This window comes from Peromyscus maniculatus, chromosome 1, assembly GCF_049852395.1.
Source record: "Peromyscus maniculatus bairdii isolate BWxNUB_F1_BW_parent chromosome 1, HU_Pman_BW_mat_3.1, whole genome shotgun sequence".
Taxonomy (NCBI): Eukaryota; Metazoa; Chordata; class Mammalia; order Rodentia; family Cricetidae; genus Peromyscus; species Peromyscus maniculatus.
In genome coordinates this window covers 97,183,161-97,203,605 of record NC_134852.1, presented here as the reverse complement: position 1 = coordinate 97,203,605, position 20,445 = coordinate 97,183,161, and the positions used below count along the sequence as shown (strand labels likewise).

Here is a 20,445-nt window from a genome sequence, read left to right as displayed (position 1 = left end):
ACAATATCAGGTAGGACAAGGAAACCAACATGATGAAAAGAGACGCAAGAGCAGGCATAAGAGGCAGAGACCCATTCATTGTCACAATAAGGAGTCCTTTGACCTACTCTCTGTCCTCTGCAAAATATAGGATAGCAATGGTGGCAGAGAATTTCTGGAAATATTGAACCAGTGTCTTATTTGACCAAGGCCCACTAAAGGAGAAGAAACCAATACCAGACACTGTTTGGGTGTCAAAGACTATATAGCATAGAAACCAAGGGCAAAACAAATCACTACTAGTCTAAAAAGAAGACAAATAAAATGATTCATAAGGATAAACTGCTGTACTCACAGACCAGTGTCTGATCCCATCTTCACTACAGAAGCTTCATCTGGTTGCAGATGGGAACAGATGCAGAGAACCACAGCTGTACTTTATGTTGAGAAATGGTCTATATTGAAGGTCTCCATCAAATCCCTACTGTCACAACTCATGGAATCACCCCAGAAGGGGAGGCAGAAAGATTCTGAGAATCACATTGGTAGGAAGACACAAAGAGAAAAAAACACCTTTGGAATCAACTAAGCAAGACACATATGAGCTCAGATAAACTAAAGCATCAATACAGAGCCTTAAGTGGGGTCTGTAGCAGGTCATCCCACCGTATGTTATAGTTATTAGTTTAAGATTTTTAATTAAACCTTTTTTTTCTATGTGAAGGTATATATATATATATATATATATATATATATATATATATATATAACTTTTTTTTCTATGTGAAAGTATATATATAACTTGAGATGGTACAAATGATGATACTATGGAGTAACTATATAATTTGAAGACTTCTTGTATTCCAATGTTCCCACATACATATTAGAAATGCTGGGGACCATTATTAGTTGCCAAAAAACAAAGTAAATAAGTTGAAATGAAGACATGCAAAAAATATATGGGAGAAGATGTATGAAGAAGGATGTAGTACATTTAATCACTTCCCATTGTCTAAATATCCTACCCAGAAAAAGAATGGGAAAGATGATAGAACCAAAAACAAATGAGCAAAGTCATCAGTATTGACCCCGGGGAATAATAGTAGGCAAAATATGGGCTGTTTCAGGCATGACATAATAATTAAGGGGTTCTTTTAAGATCCTAATGTTGAACCATAATGTTAGGTAGCAAGGGCAAAATTGTTCTCATGCTAGTAACAAATGCAACTTTGGGTCCTTTCACTTATATAGTGAGCAAAGTTTCAGGCATAAACATGTACAATAAAAGAACCTGAATTTCTTATTGCCCAGATAGGCTTCAGAGGGAGAAGTACTTTGTTACTCATTTGTCCTTTCATATTGTAGGAAGAGAATCAGATATTTGTCCTTTTCCAGATTTGAACTTGTATGATTTCTAACTCAGTTTAAACTTTACTCTTAACTCCAAATTTGAGTTATTCTTACTTATATTAGATACTCACTTTGAAGATTGGACCTCGTCCATGAAGATACTACAGACTGACTCCTATTTTTGGCTAAAACCAAGAAATCATAGGAAAGTGTCTATCATTTTGACGATGGATTTATTTTCCTTAGCAAGAAGAAGTCTTCTACATAGAGTTCTAGGATTTCATGAGATGTGCAGAAAATACATAATTACTATTGCCATGGTGTGAACTTGTGGGTACTATTTTATCCTCCAGATTTTCTCTTCAATCAAGGTCTCAAGTTTCTTACTAAAATCCTTTAACATTGTATATTAATAATATGCTTAAAGGAGTCTAGTGTCCCTTGCTCACCTTTTGAGATGCCTGTCTAGTATCAGGATGCCTGGGCCTGTAAAACTGACATCCAGAATGACATGATATTCCACACCATCCATGTCTGCCAGTATATTTGTACATGCTTTCACTTTGTTGAGGCAAAAGGATAGCATGGGTCTTGAATATCCCTGTGATATTTCCTATAATTTGTTCTAGTCAGTGTCTCTTATAACAAAGTCTCACTTTTCTTATAGTAGACTGTTCATCAAATCATCCCAGAAGTTCCTTCCTCCAACCTTTTCTTTGACATGCCCTGATATAACAGCAACATTCCTTCTCAGGTTCTAAAATGGATCATGACCAGGGTGTATGGAATCTTTGAGTGTTGAATTTCTCAGCCCAGATAGATGATAGACTCCAATCAAAAAATTTCTGCTAGCCTGTACAGCTGGTGGGTACTAGTGGATGTCATCTTGTAAGGTTTAATTTTAATGTAGTTTGAAGGATCTTACTTAGGCAAAGGAACTTTACTGAAAAACCAAGGTGGTTATAGCAATTAATGTTTATTGTCATCTGGATTGGAGTTATAATAAATATTATAAGAAAATGCCAACAATATCTATTCAGTATTTTCTATATGGATTGGTTTATGGTAGACTGAATGGTGTAGGAGGCAATACTTCATTGGCTTGTTTCCAGAACTGAATAAAATGGAGAACATGAGCTGAGCAGCAACATTCATATTTGTCAGTCATATTTTTCTACAGATATGGTTTAACAGGCTGCCTCATGATCCTGTCACATGACTTCCCAATCAAGACAAACTGTACCTTTGAGCAATTAAAACAGTAAACACTTCCATTCTTAAGATAATTCTGCCAAGTAATTTCTTACTGCACTAAGACTGAAAACTTATTCAAGCACTGTTAAGGATTTATCTACTCAGGAAGTATTCTTCTTTATATTACTGCCTTTGTCAAAATGGAAATCAATGGGCACATGGTGACTGAGATTACCAAACACTATTTTGTATATAAACTCTTTTTGAGAATATTCACAAATTTTTATATATGTTATTATAATGTAACAAACAATCTTTACTTGCTTTCATTGCAACAAAATTAGTACATGTGATGTGGACTTAAATTGCTATGATTGAATTTCCTTTCTTTCCCTAACTTTAATAGTTTAAAACTTTAGCTCCTAGGGTAATCATGTTAAAATGGAGATAGCATGAGAAGATAAAACCTAGTGAGATGGCATCACAGGTCTCATCACTCACTCTGGATTTCCTTCTTATAATACTCTCTCTCCCTGTCTATTATGTTATTATCCTGACGATCTTGTTTCTGAGGTTGTGTAACTGAATCACATTACCAAAGCAAGGAATCTTATAAATGAAATTGTATACTTCAGCATATTATCCATTTAAAACTATTTCATCATATAATTTTCACAAGGAATATTTTATTATATGTTCATAGAAAATTGTCTATACAAAACTATCTGTGCACAAAATCTCATCTTTCACATTCACTGCTTATTCTACCTTTTGTTCTTGCCTTTATACATTGGGATATTCAAAGCTCCACCACATAGGAAGTCATCCACACCAGTAACATCCACTACTGCTGATGTGACCTTTTTCATACATAACTAGGGATCCTGAACTCATACTGATTCAATTCCAACAACTCTGCCATTTCATCCATCTCCAGTCCTCTATTTAGTCAAACACCAAAGCCCTGTAGCCAAATACATGCATGTTATCAACTGCAGGACCATTTCTACTTAGGAAAAGCATTAAAATCTAAACTCACACAATTTAGTGTTAGTTGCCTACCTCTCAACTTTCCAGAAAACCATGTGTCTCATGCTTTATGTATTTCCGCCTTCCTTGCCTTCTATATCAGATTAGATTCCAAATTATTTCAATAAGTAATAACAAGAGCATTTGCTTGACAAAGAATCCTGCAGGCTGTATCAAGACTTATGAAGACTGAGAATTTGCTAAGTCTAAAGGGTATCTCCATTTGGCCTTAGAAACCCCATTTTGCTTGTACTGAACTAGGCAGCCTTCTGAAACTCCATTATAACATCAACATTTTATAACCCACTAATCAGTAAGACTGGCTATAGGCTGAGACTGAGTCCTTAGGCCAAGATAGCTAGCTGGTCAAACAATTTTTAAGAACTAGTAATATGGAAAAGTTCTGCAAACACAGATTCAACACAACACCCATTCCACACAACAGAGCCAAAAGTTATTTTTTTGCTGTTTTTTTTAAACTAAGAAACAGAGTTAATAACAAAATTCAGAATCCTAGGTCCCATACAAATACATTATTGTAAATAAACAAAATAGTATGGCTCCACAGAAAACTTATATTGTCATAGAAATCCTTGCAAGAAAGGTGCCTTACTCAAAATACTAGACAATGATTTCAAAATATCTATGATAAATATGATCAACAAACTCAAAGAAGATACAAATAAATTCAAAAAAATGAAGATCATAAAAAAACAAATATCTGAAAAAATTAATGAAATTAACTCAAGATAACAAAACAGAATTTAAAAAAAGATATTGTACCTCTGGGGAAAATAACAAAGTGAACTAAAACATTAAATGAAAAATTAAGGAATGCCTCATAAATAGATTGGATGGAATATAAGTGAGAACACTAGGTCATTAAGATTATATAGTGAAAAATGGTTCACACAATCAAAGAAATGTGAAATAAAAAACACAACATAAAACTCTTCTTGGGCACATACTCAAGGGACTATATATCCTACTAAAAAGTAATCATCTCTGTTCATTGCTGCAATGTTCATATGAACCAGACATAGAAAACAGGCTAGATGTCCACCAATGGATGCATGATTTAAGAAAATATGGTATATCTACACAATAGAGTATTACTCAGCTGAAAAAAAAACCCTGAAATCATTAAATTCTCAGGTAAATGGGTGTAGATAGAAAAATCCTGTTTAACATAACCCAGATCCACAATAATAAATATTATATGTATGTGTATACATGTAAACATTAGGCATTAAACTTTGGATATGTGTGCTTTGATCTGAATGAGTACAAAGTTCAGGGAAGTGAGCAAGATTATTTTTGCATCAGTGTATATAATATCCCTCCAAAATTGAGAAATAATTACTTCCTTTATCTCCTCACTTTGAAGATTGTACTTATCTCCTGAAGTAATTATATATTTAATATGTTTAAGTTAAGATCAACAATTGTAGGAAAGCATCACTCATATTATGGATGAATTTACTTCCTCAGACAGAGCAAGATACCATTTACATATAGGTCTAGAATTTTATTAGTTGTTCAATTGTACAATTGATTTAGCCATGATGTGAATTTTCTGTGTACTTTTACTATTCTCCAGATTTTTCCCTGGACCCTCAAGATCTCAATTTTCTTAATAAAGCCCTTGAACTCTGTGTCTAATAACATGATGTGGTGGTTTGAAAAACGTGGCCTCCAAAGAGACTGGCACTATTAAGAGATGTAGCCTTGTTGGGTAAGTGTTGGCCATGTTGGAGGATGTGTGTCACTGTGGAGATGGGTTTAGTGTTCTCCTATATTCACGCTATTCCCAGTGTCACAAATCACCTCAGGTGGCCTGCAAGACATAGGACTCTCAGCTACTTCTATACAATGTTTGCCTGCACACTGGCATGTCACAGCATGAGGATAATGGAATGAACCTCTAAAAATGTAAGTCACCCCAATTAACTTCTTTGCATTTTAAAAGTTGCTGTCGTCATGGTGCCTCTTCATAGCAACAGAAACCTTAACTAAAACATGTGGCAAAAGGAGTCTATTCTCCCTGCCTTACTGTTTGAAGCCCCATTCCAATATCAGAAATGGTTGGGAATGTACACTGTACAATAAACATGTGTTGGTTATCCATATCATCTGCATCATCCAGCATATTTGTACATGCTTTCAGTTTGTTGAGATTACAGAACAGATAAAGTTTTGAAGATCCCTGTTATTTCCCGCAACTTGTTCTAATCAATGCCTGTGATGACACAGTTGCTCTTTCACTCTAATAAACAATTTGTTAATAATCATAGTAGGTCTTTACTCTGTCCTTTTGTTTGTCATGGCTTGGTATGATTAGTCAGTTTACTTCTCAGGATCTACCAGCGATCCTGTCCTAAATATATGATGGATATGATTGTGTGATTTCTAAGCCAAGATGCAGAACACCCTCAAAATATAAAGCCTTTGCAAGTATATACAGCTGGTGGATACTTTTGGATGTGTATCTTGCCATGTTTATTTCCAAGAGAGATGGGAGAATGTTTGTTATATTATCATATTGTTTTTATTTTTTATTTTATATACCAACCACAATTCCCCCTCATTCCCCTTCTCCTGCTTTTCCACCACCCATTCATTCCTTATAGGGGATAAAGCCTCCCTTGTGGTGACAGCACAGGCTGGTATGCCAAGATCGGTCAGGACCAAGCCCCTCCACACTGCATCAAGGTTACCCAAGGCATCACACCATAAGGGATGAGCCCCAAAAGGCTAGGCATGTCCCTATCATAAGTCCTGGTCCCACTGCCAGGGGACCTACATACAGATCAAGCCACACAAATGTTACCTTCATTAGGACAGCCTAGTTTACTCCCATGCAGGTTCCCTAGCTGTCAGTACAGAGTCCATAATCTCCCACTAGCTTGGTTCAACTGTCTTTGTGATTTTCCATATCATGCTCTCGACACCCTTTCTCCTATAATCCTTCCTCCCTCTCTTCAACTGAACACTAGGAGCTCAGCCCAGTGCTTGGCTGTTGGTCTCTACATCTGCTTCCATCAGTTACTGAATGTAGGTTCTATGATAATAGATAGGGTAGACCCCAATCTGATTACAGAGGAAGGTTAATTCAATACCCACTCCACTAATGCTAAGAGTCCTAGCTGGTAACGTCCTTGTGGTTTCTGATGATTTTCCTAGCACCAGGTTTCTTCCTAACCTCATAATGGTTTCCTCTATCAAGATATCTCTTTCATTATTCCTCCTCTCCACCCTGCCCCCAACTTGGCCATCTCAATCCCTTATATATCCATCTGCCATCTCCTCCCCTTCCAGTTTATCCAGGAGACATTAACTATTTCCCCTTCCTGGAGCAATCCATGCCTGTCTTTCTTAGGGTCCTCCTTTTTCCCTTGCTTCTCTGGGGTTATGGATAATAGCCTGGTTATCCTTTTCTTCGCCTTTAATATCCACTTATGAGTGAGTACATGCCATGTTTGTCTTTTTGGGTCTGGGTTACCTCACAGGCATTGAGTAGAACCAGCTGTGGAAAACAACACAGGGATCTTCAAAACTCAATCTGTTCTCTAATCTAGACAAACTGAAACATGTACAAACATACTGGGTGACCCAGATGTTATGGATGATTTTTTTTTACAGTTCCACCCATTTGCCTTCAAATTTCATGATGTCATTATTTTTCACTGCTGAGTAATATTCCATGGGGTAAATGTACCACATTTTCTTCATCCATTCCTCAATAGAGAGTCATCTATCCTACTTCCAGGTTTTGGAATATGAATTATGAATAATGCTGCTATGAGCATAGTTGAGCATGTCTCCTTGCTGTATGTCTGAGCATCTTTTGTGTGTATGCTCAAAACTGGTATTGCTGGGTCTTGAGGTAAATTGATCCCCAATTTTCTGAAAAACAGCCAGAAGGATATCTATTTAAAACAATCATCTCATAGGCATAGAAAATACTGTGGGAAAGGATGGAGAAAAATTGAAGAGCTAGATGACAGGATGTATTGTGTGACACACTGTCTTCTTGACATGACATGACAATTACAGGTGTGGTGGCTGCCCAAATCTAAGACCAAACCAGCCTAACTCCTGACTCAGTTGAGTTGATCTTCAGGTCTCACTCTAAAAGACAACCTGTTGATGGTGAATAGTTCCAAGGGGAGGCATAATCATTCCTTTTTTGAATGTGGCTACTGATATGAATCCCAAGACCCACATATAAAAACAAGGAATCACTAACTAGTCATACTTGATTATCAATACACAAACCAAAAAGTTGGGAGACAGACATTTTGAAAAGATATAGGAATGTTGCATGTAGAATTAGGAATTAGATATGATTATATTACCCTGAGTACATGTATGAAATTCTTAAAAAGAAATTATTTAAAAATGTTGTCTAATTGTTTGGAGACTGAAGGACATTGTAGCATTTACACCTAAATGGGATTTCTTTATGAAATCCCTCACTTTACTGCTCAGGGCATTATCGAGAAGAACACACAGAAAGATTCAAAGAACCAACAGTGCTGAATGACTCTAAGGAAAAAGTATCTCCCTGCTGTGCGATGTCTTTTTGTGTGCTGTGAATATGCATTGGTATTATTGGTTCATAAAGAAGCTGCTCTTGCCTATGGTGAGACAGGTTATAACCAGGCAGGAAATGCAAGGGAGAGACAGGAAGAAGAAAGGCAGAGACAGAGAGACATCAGCCCGCCGCCCAATGAACAACATGCCAACAGACCTGTAAAGCCACAGAACATGAAAAAACACAGAATAACATACATGGGTTAATTGAAGATATAAGAGCTGTCTAGCAACAGTCCTGCCATGGGCAATAAAGTCCATAATTATTAAAGGCCTCTGTGTGTTTACTTGGGGCTGAGCAGCTACAGGACCGGTGGGACACAGGAAAATTTCTGACTACATATTCCAGATGCAACAGGGCTGATACACATATGAATTTACAGAGATGGTGAAAACATTCACAAGACCTGAGTATGTCCAAACCAAACAAATCAAGCCAGGAGAATGGGAGGTAGGACAAAGCCCCTTAGCTAATCCAGAAACATTTGGGGTAGGCACCTTCACAGAACTGGGAAGTCAGTGTTCTAAAAACAATGTCATTAAAAACAATGTCATTGTGTTTATTAACCACAGTACAGGACTGGGTCTATGTAAGCACAAAAAAACATTATATTTTGTGTAATTTTGTTTTTGGTTTAGTTCAGACTATTATTTTTGTCTTATTGGCTGTTTGACTTATTTCACTTTTAACTAATTTCTTTCTTTTATGATCTCTTCTTTTGAAAGACTGTGAGAGAACATATAGTTAGGTATTTGAGGTGGTGGGCAGGATTGGCAAGGAGTTCAGGAAATAAAGAGAAGACAATTAAATAAATTGAATGAAAAAATTAGCATAAAAATGAATTATATAAATTTAAATTGAATATTGTCTCTATTATTGATTATCCTTCCACTTATGTATTGAAATTTATTATTCTCAGTGTTAAACATAGGGAAACATGGTTTTTTGAGCATCTTCTTTCCATAAATGTGGGGGAATACTTGAAATTCTTAAGCTAGGATAACCTATTTCATCTACTGAATAGTCTCAATTCAGAGATTGTTGTTTCAAATGAAATCAGGCTCTGGGAGTGAAGAACATATATCCAGTTATATAACTATAAAATGAGTTATTTGTAGATATTTATCTAAATAAAATGTCCCTTAAGAGTTATTTGCCTTACATTTTTACACACAATTTCTCATTAAACTTGAAGATCATAATTAGAGTAGGTCATATGGCCAATATCTTCTAAGCATCTGCCTGTCTCTAGCCCACTAAAGTAGAAATTTTGAAAATACTTGGTATCTTTGTAGAAAATGGAGTGCAAAGATTGTAACAGAAAGTACATTGGATAGTTGACTTTGAGATTGTGGCTCCTAGATTTCCCATAAACTACAGATATAAACTATTGTTATATAACCTTATCACCTGACTGCCTAAATATGAACTAAATTAGACTTGACTCAAAAGTCATGCTAAAATATAGGGGGAGTAACACACAAGGCCTCAACTCCACAAATTGATCTTCAGACAACTAAGGTAATTGAGAGAAGTAGAAAATGTCTTCTGTGGAAAAAAACACACAAATGGGTTTTGCAATAGCAAGTGGTCATTCCTAAAAACAAACAAGCAAATAACACCATACAAACTGAGCAGGTACACACACACACACACACACACACACACACACAAACACACACACAAACCACCATCATCAACAACAGTACCACCAGAACCACCAGCACCACCACCACCAACAATAACAATTAATGATAAAGAGAGGCTACAAATTTGAAAGAAGTTTAGATACATATATGGGAGAGTTTGAAGGGAGGCATGTAAAGAGGAAATCATATAAATTAAAAACACTAAAAGAATTAATTAAGTTATATTTATTAATTATTTAAAATTCATATGTTAATTTGTAATGTTCAATCTTTCAACCAGTTCATCTAAGCTATGCCTGTTTTCATACCCACTAATCTTGGTGCCACTATCTTTTTATACTAATCAAGCTCTTTCTATTTTTACCTATATACTCCTTGATCTATCAAAATCCACAAGAGTATAGTTGAAAGAAAATCATCACTATGCTAAGAACTTGGCTCTTTGTCTCCCTATAACTGTCAATTACAACTAGATACTCTGCTTGGAGTAGCTTTATTACCACCAAATTCACTATGCCAGGATTTTTTATGGCTTCTACTTGACAGGTGCTGACCCCCAAAACTGAAAATGTTAGGATATCAATATGGTGATGCAACTGAAAGGAATGGATAGTACAGAGCAACTAACATGACATTTTGGATGGGTTCAGAGAGACAAGTCTCACAATAAATGTATTTCAGGTACTTATCACAAAAACAGATTCTCAGAAACATCCGCTCCAGTAGTTCCCAGCTACCCAAAGTTGGATCTAGTTGATATTTCTGGCACCTCATGCATGATGACTCAATTTCCAGAAGGATATAATTTTACCATGGAGAATTCCAGCCTGGCACCATCTATAGGAGGCTCTTACTCTATAGGAATGGGGAACTCTCGGAATATAACAGAAAAGAACCACATGATCAGCTTCTTTGTAATGGTTGCACATTAGTCTCTAGGAAAATTAAGCTATGAATGTCACTGACTGAGGGAGTCATATGCACCAAAAGAATTTTGTCCTTAGAATGTTAGTCTCACACACTGAAGGAAACAGGTACTTATCTTCTCAGATACTGTTAATTAACACCATCACCTTGAGTAAGTTGGAACTATTACAGCCCTGAGCTTGATGTCATGTGTGTGCAACCTACAGAGATATTTTAACTGCTGGCACCACAGTGAACCCAGACACTGGATTTAAGAACTAGAAGGGAATGTTCTCATTTGAGAATGCCTATATTACCATGGGACAAAAGAAAGAGAGATAAAATACATCTAGCAAATACATATACATCAATGTTTATTATGAAGAGATAAGGTAAATATCTCAGAAGTGCTTACAAATTAAATTTTAAAAATTATTATAAATATCATAAGCACATGATTGTTTCATTCTGAGATTCACAGATGAATCACATGTTCAACATTAGCTCAGGCAATAGGGGACTTGAAAGTCCCAGGGAGATAATTACATGAACATAACAATACATTGATGGTAACATGATGAAGTTAAATATACTTTCATTATTGAAACCTAAAAAAAATTAATGGAACAATATACCTCAAACTATTGAAGTCTCCATATGAATAATACATAGCTTAAATTAAAAAAGAAAAAATTATAATGTGCGCACACACACACACACACACACACACAGACACACATTTCTAAACCATGTACATAAAGACATTGTAAAAAGCTCTTACCCTGCATAGTGCTAAAGTCCTAGCTGGAATACTAAACCTTCATAGACATAATGAGAATGTAACCCAAAACGGGAGGTATGAATTTTCTCTATTAGCAGTACAGGACAGTGGATTTTCCTTCAAAACTTTAGATTCAATTATCAAGCACTTAGATTTGTAATTCATTCCAAGAATGTCACAAGATATAAAAAGCCAATGAGAATGTTCTCAGCATTTCTCTATATCAACAACAAAGTTATTGCAAAATACCTCAGGAAAAACTCATTTACAATTTCATTCAACAACAAAATACCTAAGATGAAATTTAAGAAGGAAGGGAAAAACCATCACATTGAAAACTGGGAAGCTCTTGTCAGGTGTAGTGGCCCTAATTGTTATTCCCAGCACTTGGAATATGAAATGAAGAGGGTAAGAGTTCAAGGACAGCTGGGCAGTGGTGGCGCACGCCTTTAATCCCAGCACTTGGGAGGCAGAGGCAGGCGGATCCCTGTAAGTTCGAGGCCAGCCTGGGCTACCAAGTGAGTTCCAGGAAAGGCGCAAAGCTACACAGAGAAACCCTGTCTCGGAAAAAAAAAAAAAAAAAAAGAGTTCAAGGACAATCTAAGAAACATACCAAGTATAAGAGTAGTAAATTGAAACAACAAAACACTACAGAAAGAAAGAAAATGAGAATGTATGAGATAGAATGACCTCCTATACATATAGATCATCATAATCAATACTAAAAAAAATTGATGAGATTACCAGTAAACTTCAATATATATAAAGTAATTACTATTTAACATTCAAAAACAGTACACATATAAAATGGAAAAGTAACTCTAACACATTAGGGGGAACATAAAACATCACACTAGACCATGCATTCTATACATAAAAAAACATTTTATTATAATATTGACTAGTAGATTCCTACAAGTCTTAATAAGAAAACACCACATTCATGACACAAAACATACACAGAAACAAATGCAATATGACAGAAGACATAGAAAAAAAAACATATAAAGCTACAAACACCCAAATGTCAAGCATTGAGAGTAAAACTTAATGAAACTGCTATCCAAATAGTACTAATAATTGGCATAACAATTAGTTACATAAATATGCACTTACACTAGATTTTTCTATTTTGTCTTGAGAAAAAGAGAGAGCATATTTCTTCCTGTAAATGACTAATTCTCCTACCTAATATCTATGTATAAGTATCATAATACTTTCCACATGAAATTATCACAGAAGAGAAAAATTTAAAAATTTTAGCATTAGCTGGGCGGTGGTGGCGCACGCCTGTAATCCCAGCACTCGGGAGGCAGAGCCAGGCGGATCTCTGTGAGTTCGAGGCCAGCCTGGGCTACCAAGTGAGCTCCAGGAAAGGCGCAAAGCTATGCAGAGAAACCCTGTCTCGAAAAACCAAAAAAAAAAAAAAAAAAAAAAAATTTAGCATTGACTTTGAAATGATATTCCCAATCAGAGGATTAGCCAAGATTTCTTTACAACATTTTGAATCCTCATGCATATTAGCCCTCAACAAAATTAACTACTTTGCCTTACTGAGGAATCTCATCCATCTTATATTGGTGTAAGGAGCATCCTCATATAAGACCCATGTGTACACTCTCCCCTTGGCAGTTTATATTCTACAATGCAACAATTACAGTTTCTCAGTGAAAAAGCAGGAAAGCAGAACACATTATTTAATTGTAAAGGCAATACACAGCTAGCACACAATTCAGATGCAAGTATTAAAAATAGGTAAAAAAAACACTGTTGCAGATGATGAAATAGCTGATCAAAAGACAGTCAACAGTGTGGACTAACTCCTGGCTGTGTTTGGAAACATTAAATAGAACTTGAGTTACTGTGTTGATTCTGAGATCTTTATGGGCCTTTGTGATTTAGAATGATTATTGGTTCTTTATGAAACACATTCAATTCCAGGGAATTTTGTTCAATTGGCAGGTACTCAGATGTGTGGGAGGCTCATAGTGTATGTTCTTTTTGTCTTTGGACATCAAATACGTGAGGATATGACTCGCTATCATGGACATACATGGAAATATCTCTAAGAGTTTAATAAGCAATGCCATGTATGGGCTGTTCCTCACTTCCACCTCAAACTTGCTTTTGAGTGTCTGAAGTAAGCCTAGTAAACTATATCAAATGGGGATTAGAGAAAGGTTTGGTGAACTGGGCACTTTAGCAAATTTGGCTGAAAGGCAACATGTCTGGGTCCCTCATGTCCACTGACATAGATGGAGTCATGAGGGATACTGAAGAGAAGAATTAACATAGGTGGAATGTCTCCTTATTTCACCTAAACATAGGAACTCAGATGCAGAGCCCCAGGCCAGAAATTGTTTAACAATCCTCCAGAGGAGAACAACAAGCTGAGAAGAAAAGTGTTGACAGTCATAAATACACTCCTTAGAAGATGCTAGAGTATAAAAAGAGAGACAAGTAGGACCACACATGCAAAATTGATAAATGGGATTCCACCTAATGTTTCACACTACACTTTTGCTCAGGCTCACAGCTTTTGTGACATGATGAATATTTTCTCTTTGACTTTTGTCTTCTTGGTTCTAATGCTTTCCTCCCTTTTCTGCAGCTTGACTGATCCCAAGTGCTTTTTGAGAATAAAAGACAAGGAAAACCAGGATGGAGATAAGGAACTTGATTGTTTCTTTTCCATTTATACTAAGAGTGGACACGTGAAGAATGATCACTTCAGTGGAAATCTAGACAAGCAGTACGTACTTAATTTATTTTTCATTAAATGTCATGATAAATAATGAGTACAATGTCTACTACTACTTAGACCATCATTCTCTCTGTCTTCTGTCTGTTTTGTACTCCCTCACTACATAGAACTTAAGCAAAGTCTTACTGGTAATAATTTCACTGTTTTTACTGGTAAAGGGAATTTGGTGTCTATCTTTCTAGCATCACATTTTCCAGAACAGAAATTGAAATAGATGAACAGCTTTCCATTATCCTAGAGTGATACACATTGTAGTGACATTTGCTACTTCTAGCTATGTTATAGTTCTCCTGGGAAACAAATCCTCAAACACAGCATTTGAAGGCTGCTGTAAAATATTGTTTATGAGGTCTGATGATGTTTCATCTATTAACACAGAATACCCAGTTCCCAAGTTTAGTACATTGAGTACATCCAGTATGACCTATGGGTAACTATCTTTAGAAGATACCTTGGGTTTTGTGCAAATAATCTATCTGTCATACATTTATAACTTCTGTGTTGTGTGACTTTTTGCAGATGAAGTTGAGGGTGGGAATAAAGTACCTTCTCATTATGAGAACTTTGTGCTTTCCTCTCCATTCTGTTTCATATGCACAGCCACACTTTTCTTGTGTTAACAATGACAAGAGTTGGAGTCTTAGGTTGTAAGTTCATGGATCATCCATCCGTTTAGGGTATTCCATTAGAACATTTGTTTGCCTGCTAGGAGATGGGAGGCCACTGCAAACAGTGATCTCCTAATTCCCCTTTCACGTGCCATAATAAATGGTGTTGACCATGATAATGGCTCACAAGTCAGAGAGAGATTAAAAAAAAAGTTACAAATTTGGCCATTTCTCACTATTAAAGCACATTTACTTATTTTAAATTTTCTTATATTATTTTCCCTGTCTAATTTTCATCTGTGATAGCTATTCCACATTAGGTCTCTTTTTAAAACTACTTCAAATATACTGAAGTATGCATTATGTTTATATGCACACAATACACTCTGATTTTCGTGTTTGATAATTTTTTTATTAATGACTGTTCTATAGTATTTGACATTTTTGATTAGGAAGGAAATTGTAATAAAATTATGCTGAAGAAATTTTCTTTGGATGACTCTTGAATGTAGGATACTGTTATATGTGTGGCAAAGAGCACAGTGGACCTGATAGTCTGAGACATAGCTGTATTTGATTTGTAATAGTATAGCAATGAATGAAATTCAAAGTAGAGCAGAATGATGTAAACTGTAGAATAGATGTGAGAATATTCTTAAGAAAACAAAACAATGGAAAAATTCATAAAATTTCTTGATTGCTGGTATATTTGTTAAAAATATTCTTAGTGAAGAATTAGAGAGAAAAGGATCATATCATCATATTGGTTAAATTCAAAAAGTAATACATAGAGTGAAATAGAATAATTAGGAGATGATTCATATATCCAAAATCAGATACAGATAAGAATGATCTAAGGGGTTGTGCAGCAGAGTTTGACATAAAAATCTTCATTATGGCCAGGCCGTGGTGGTGCATGCCTTTAATCCCAGCACTCGGGAGGCAGAGGCAGGCAGATCTCTGTGAATTCAAGGCCAGCCTAGGCTATAGAGTGAGGTCCAGGAAAGGTGCCAAAGCTGCACAGAGAAACCCTGTCTTGAAAAACAAAAACAAAAACACTTCATTACAGATGAGGTTTAAATGTGTCATGTTAGTAAAGTATATGTAACACCCTGGACATTAGAGGAAAAAATTATCATCTAGGGAATCAAACTGATGAAATATGCAATCCTTTCTTTCATGAACACTGAGTTCTCAACTGATGGACCATTGTGCTTCAGTGACATAAACTCTCTTTGATAAGAGCACTGTTTTGTTTTTTTTTTTTTCTGAAAAACACAAAGTTGAAATCAGAGGTACTCTGTCTATTCAGGCTTACAAAATTATGAGGCACAAAATAAAACAGGTCCAAAGAAACATTTTCATTTCTACTAACTAAAGAGAGCTCAATATTGCATAACACAGTAACTATTCTCCATCTAGATTCTTGTCTTTGTCTTTATACAAATACATTACACATAAGGTCAATACTAGTTATGAAAGAAAGTATTAATGTTTCCATAAATATCTCAAGTGTGCAGAAAATGTGATATAGTTCTGACCATTTCTTCATTTTGTCCTTAATATATATGTACATTTATTAAATATAGGTTGCATATTTATTTCATTGTTAAATAACATAAACTGTATTTCCAAAATAACTATATGTTTCTGATTATATATAATGGCTACACAGAAGACTTTAATGTTTCTCAGTTTAAGGTTATTATATCAGTCACATTTTTCTGTCATGATTAGAAACATGATAGCATGCTTGATAAGGAAAATTAGTTTGTGAGTAAAATCTTAGGATGTAAATCAGCCTATATGGTATTTCTTCTAATAGAATTATATATTAAAGGGAGAAAAATTTGACCTTATAGATGATAGCTATAATTCAATCAAATAAAAACATACTAATCATAGCAAATAGATATCATTTGTGGAATATTTCATATTATGAATAGACATTCTTCCTCATGAGTTACTAGTGATATATTTAATGATGTGTTAGAGCTGTGGCATGGAAACCCTGCTCCTATAAAATTAATTTAAAATTTTCACCATTTGTTGTAACAAAGCAATATATAACTTTCAGTATTTATAATTTACTATATCATATTTGGAATAATAGTCATTTTCTACTTTATTTTATAACAAATCTGTACATTAATTGCTCTTTAAGGGACCATCCATTTTGGCAATATTTTTCAGTGTTACACAATATTTACAAATTGGTTTAGGATTATTTTGTTCTCTATCAGTGAAAAAGTATTCCTGTGATTCTTGTTTAACACAAATAATGTTGAGTCAAGAATGTTTAAGGCAAGAAGGTGATGAATTTTAGAAAAGAATAAAATGTCATAATACTTCATAATATTCAACTGTCAGACATAATATGTCATGGTAGTGAACATAGAAAAATAGACATAACCCAGTTTTACCCCTTGATTTGCTGTAAGATATGTTTGATCTCTGGGATATATTTAGTGAGAAATTACAGTATTTAAAGTAAACTTGTTTTATATGCATTTGCTTTTATCTTTAATTGTATAATACAGTAAATATACTGGACCAATATCTGCAAGATACCATCAGATGCAATCTGTCCACAATATTAAGTGTTTACCAATACCTCATCATATAATTACACTTCTGAACTTAGGCATATTTTCTTGGTGTGTAGTTTAAGAAACTAGATTTCACACATACCAACTCTTTTGAAGCCCTTCTTAAAATAAATTACAGTGAAAGAAAATAACCAGTGCTGAACAGGCTTTTATTAAACCCTATAAGCTACAGAAATGATAGAAGTGTTACAACTCAAGGAAAACTACAGAAGTGTGCTGTATTATTGGTAGAATAATAGCAAAAACTTGACGTTAGCTTTTAAGGTTCTGAGTCATTGCAGATAGGATATTTCTAATTTGAACGTGCTATGCAATGCAACCTGTAAAAACATGCAATGTAGAATACAGTTTTCGTCTACTTTGAGGTGCTGTCCATTAGAAGAATTGAAACTCATCTTCTTCTCATCTTATAAGCACCTGTCAGTGGACTGTGACAAAAATGCCATCATTTTGTCTTTAAGCCTTATACACTAGCTAATCATAATTTCTGTAGCTGAGCAAAAGAATCTTTATGACTTTAGTTTGGTGGAAGAAAGAATAGGACTCTTATGTACTGTTGGCTTTGGGAGAGCCTGCTTCAAGATGTCTCCAGGGGATGCAAAAAAAATCCACTAATAAACTGAGATTTAGACTTTTCTCTCTGAGGAGTAAATAAGGAAACACACACTTTCTGATGGTAAGTTTCTCTTTTACTTCCTCCTAAAAAATCTCTCTCTGAAAATATCTCTGTTGTACACAGTTATATTCTGTACACACAGCTACATATCACTCTTTAATACACCCATTTCTCCTCTGCAGCCACATATCTCTAACACACAGTTAAATCTCTTTTCTATATAGCTCCATATCTCTCTATATTCATATCTTTCTTCTATACACAATTCTTTTCTCTACTCTGCTACATTCATTTATAGACTACTATATCACTTATTCACTCTTCATTCACTTACTCACTCATTCACACTCTCCTCTACACACATATTTCTGTCTTATATACACTTCTTTGTCGTACATACACATGTCTGTCTCCAATGCAAAATCTCTGGATAAATGTGAATTATATTATCATTGTCACCAAGCATTTCTTGAGTAAACAATAAGAGACAGAGCCATTCTGATACACATAAGGAATCATACAGTGTCTCTCAGGCTTGGGACATCACACTGACTGGGCATGCAAAGTGAAGCAGGCACAGAGCTCTGAGTGGTCAGGGTTCCCAGATGGAGAGTGATATTGAAATTCAGGACTTAAACAATAAACAGCTACTTAGCTGAACCTTGGGGTTAGGAGTACATGCAGAAAGCCAATTGCCCAGGGAGTTTATGTCTTAATGTTATCAACCTGACTTTGGTTCAACAGACAGACACCTGGGAACTTGCTCCTGTGTAATTTGTCACCAGGAGCAACTAGTCTATTTTGGATTTGAAAAAACTGAATATTGTCATTTTCCCATGTCAGTCTGAGTAATGAAAAATATCCTAGTACTATTTCTATTCATCAAAATTATACAGCCTAAGCAGAAATCATCTTCCTGACCATCTACAGCTATATGTATACACACACAGTAGATGAAATATATTCATGAGATAAACACACAAGCAGTGGAAAAATACCCATAGCTGTTTTTATGAAAGAAATGTAGTGGCACATGAGAGAAATTACATACAGAAGAAACAAGTTTTCAGAGTCTGTGTTCTTTTAAGCCTTACTGATGAGATTCCTTCATCAGAGAATTATTCGTTTGGTAGGTCAACACCTGAATCAATAATTGTCATCTGCTGTATATTCCCATGGCCTCTGTCACTTATGTATATTTTATTTGTCTATATTTCCATTATTGTTATAGTTTGGATGTGAGATCTGCTCAAATGATCACATACTTGATGACTGAAATTCAAGTTGCCACAGTATGTGTGTGGTACACTTAGCAGGAGATTTCAATTATTGTCAGTGTGTACCCTCCACTGGAAATGTCCAATCCTAACTTTCACTATACATTTTCTCCTGATTATCATAGCCATGATGTAAATGTTTTTGGCAATTCCCCTCTTCCATGTGGATGCATAATGAAAACAAATAGAAGAAAGGAATAAATAAAACTCATTTACATTCAAGAAAGTTTCAAAAATTTTTACACTAGCTATACCTATTCTCTACTGAAGCTGATTGCCTAGGGTGATCTTTTTTGTTAGTCCTTTAAGAGGTTCCCACAACAGGTTTTGTACATATTAACTCCCTCCACCAACTCTTCCTAAATGTATTCCTTCCTCCCTAACTAAACAATTACATGTCTTTTTCAAAAAGTCTTTCAAGAACAATTTCTGCTTCCCAGATATTCTTGGATGTGCCATCTTCCAATAGAGAATGGTCAAGTTACGTTGGGCTGTACTCTTGAAGAAAACATTGTCTCCTCACAACACCTAAATGTTGCTTTAATGAATGCAATTTTGTGCTCAACTTCCCTCTTTATGCTGGCATATGGTTTGGCTTATACTTTCAAATATTTTATGGAAACTGTCAAAACTATTGTAATTTCCTTTGTGCAGCTGCCCTGCTGTAGCCAGAAGATAATGTTTTCTTGTTGTTATCTATCTCATCTGATGCTGACAAAATTTCTGCATTCTCTTTCTCAGTGATCCTTGATCATGGAAGGGTGGTATTGTTATTATATATAATATATATATATATATATAATTATATATATATATATAAAATTAACTTAGGTACTAAGCATTCTATAGGCTCCTATTCTCTAAACCTAAGCTAGTTGTCATTCTCTGTTTTAAACAAAATCTATTGCAATGTTTCAAGATGAGGGAGAGAAGATGCGTTGATTGATAGGTATAATAATAAGTTATTAGGAATTAGTTTAATGCATTGTGCATCAGATTCCTACTTGATAGAAACATTCCATCTCCTAGGGAAGCTCCTTAAGCAAAAAAGTAAACAACTCAAAAATATATTCAAGAAGTCCACAA

General features: G+C 35.2%; 1 protein-coding gene across 1 annotated transcript in view; it reads left to right on the top strand.

Moving 5' to 3' along the window:
* Positions 1-14,031: 14,031 nt before the first annotated feature.
* The window catches only part of LOC102921242 (vomeronasal type-2 receptor 116-like), a 31,849-nt gene continuing 25,435 nt past the window's right edge, over positions 14,032-20,445 (top strand). Inside the window, exon 1 of the mRNA XM_076565782.1 lies at positions 14,032-14,237. Coding sequence (XP_076421897.1) covers positions 14,032-14,237 — 206 coding nt within the window. The remainder of the gene's footprint in view (positions 14,238-20,445) is intronic.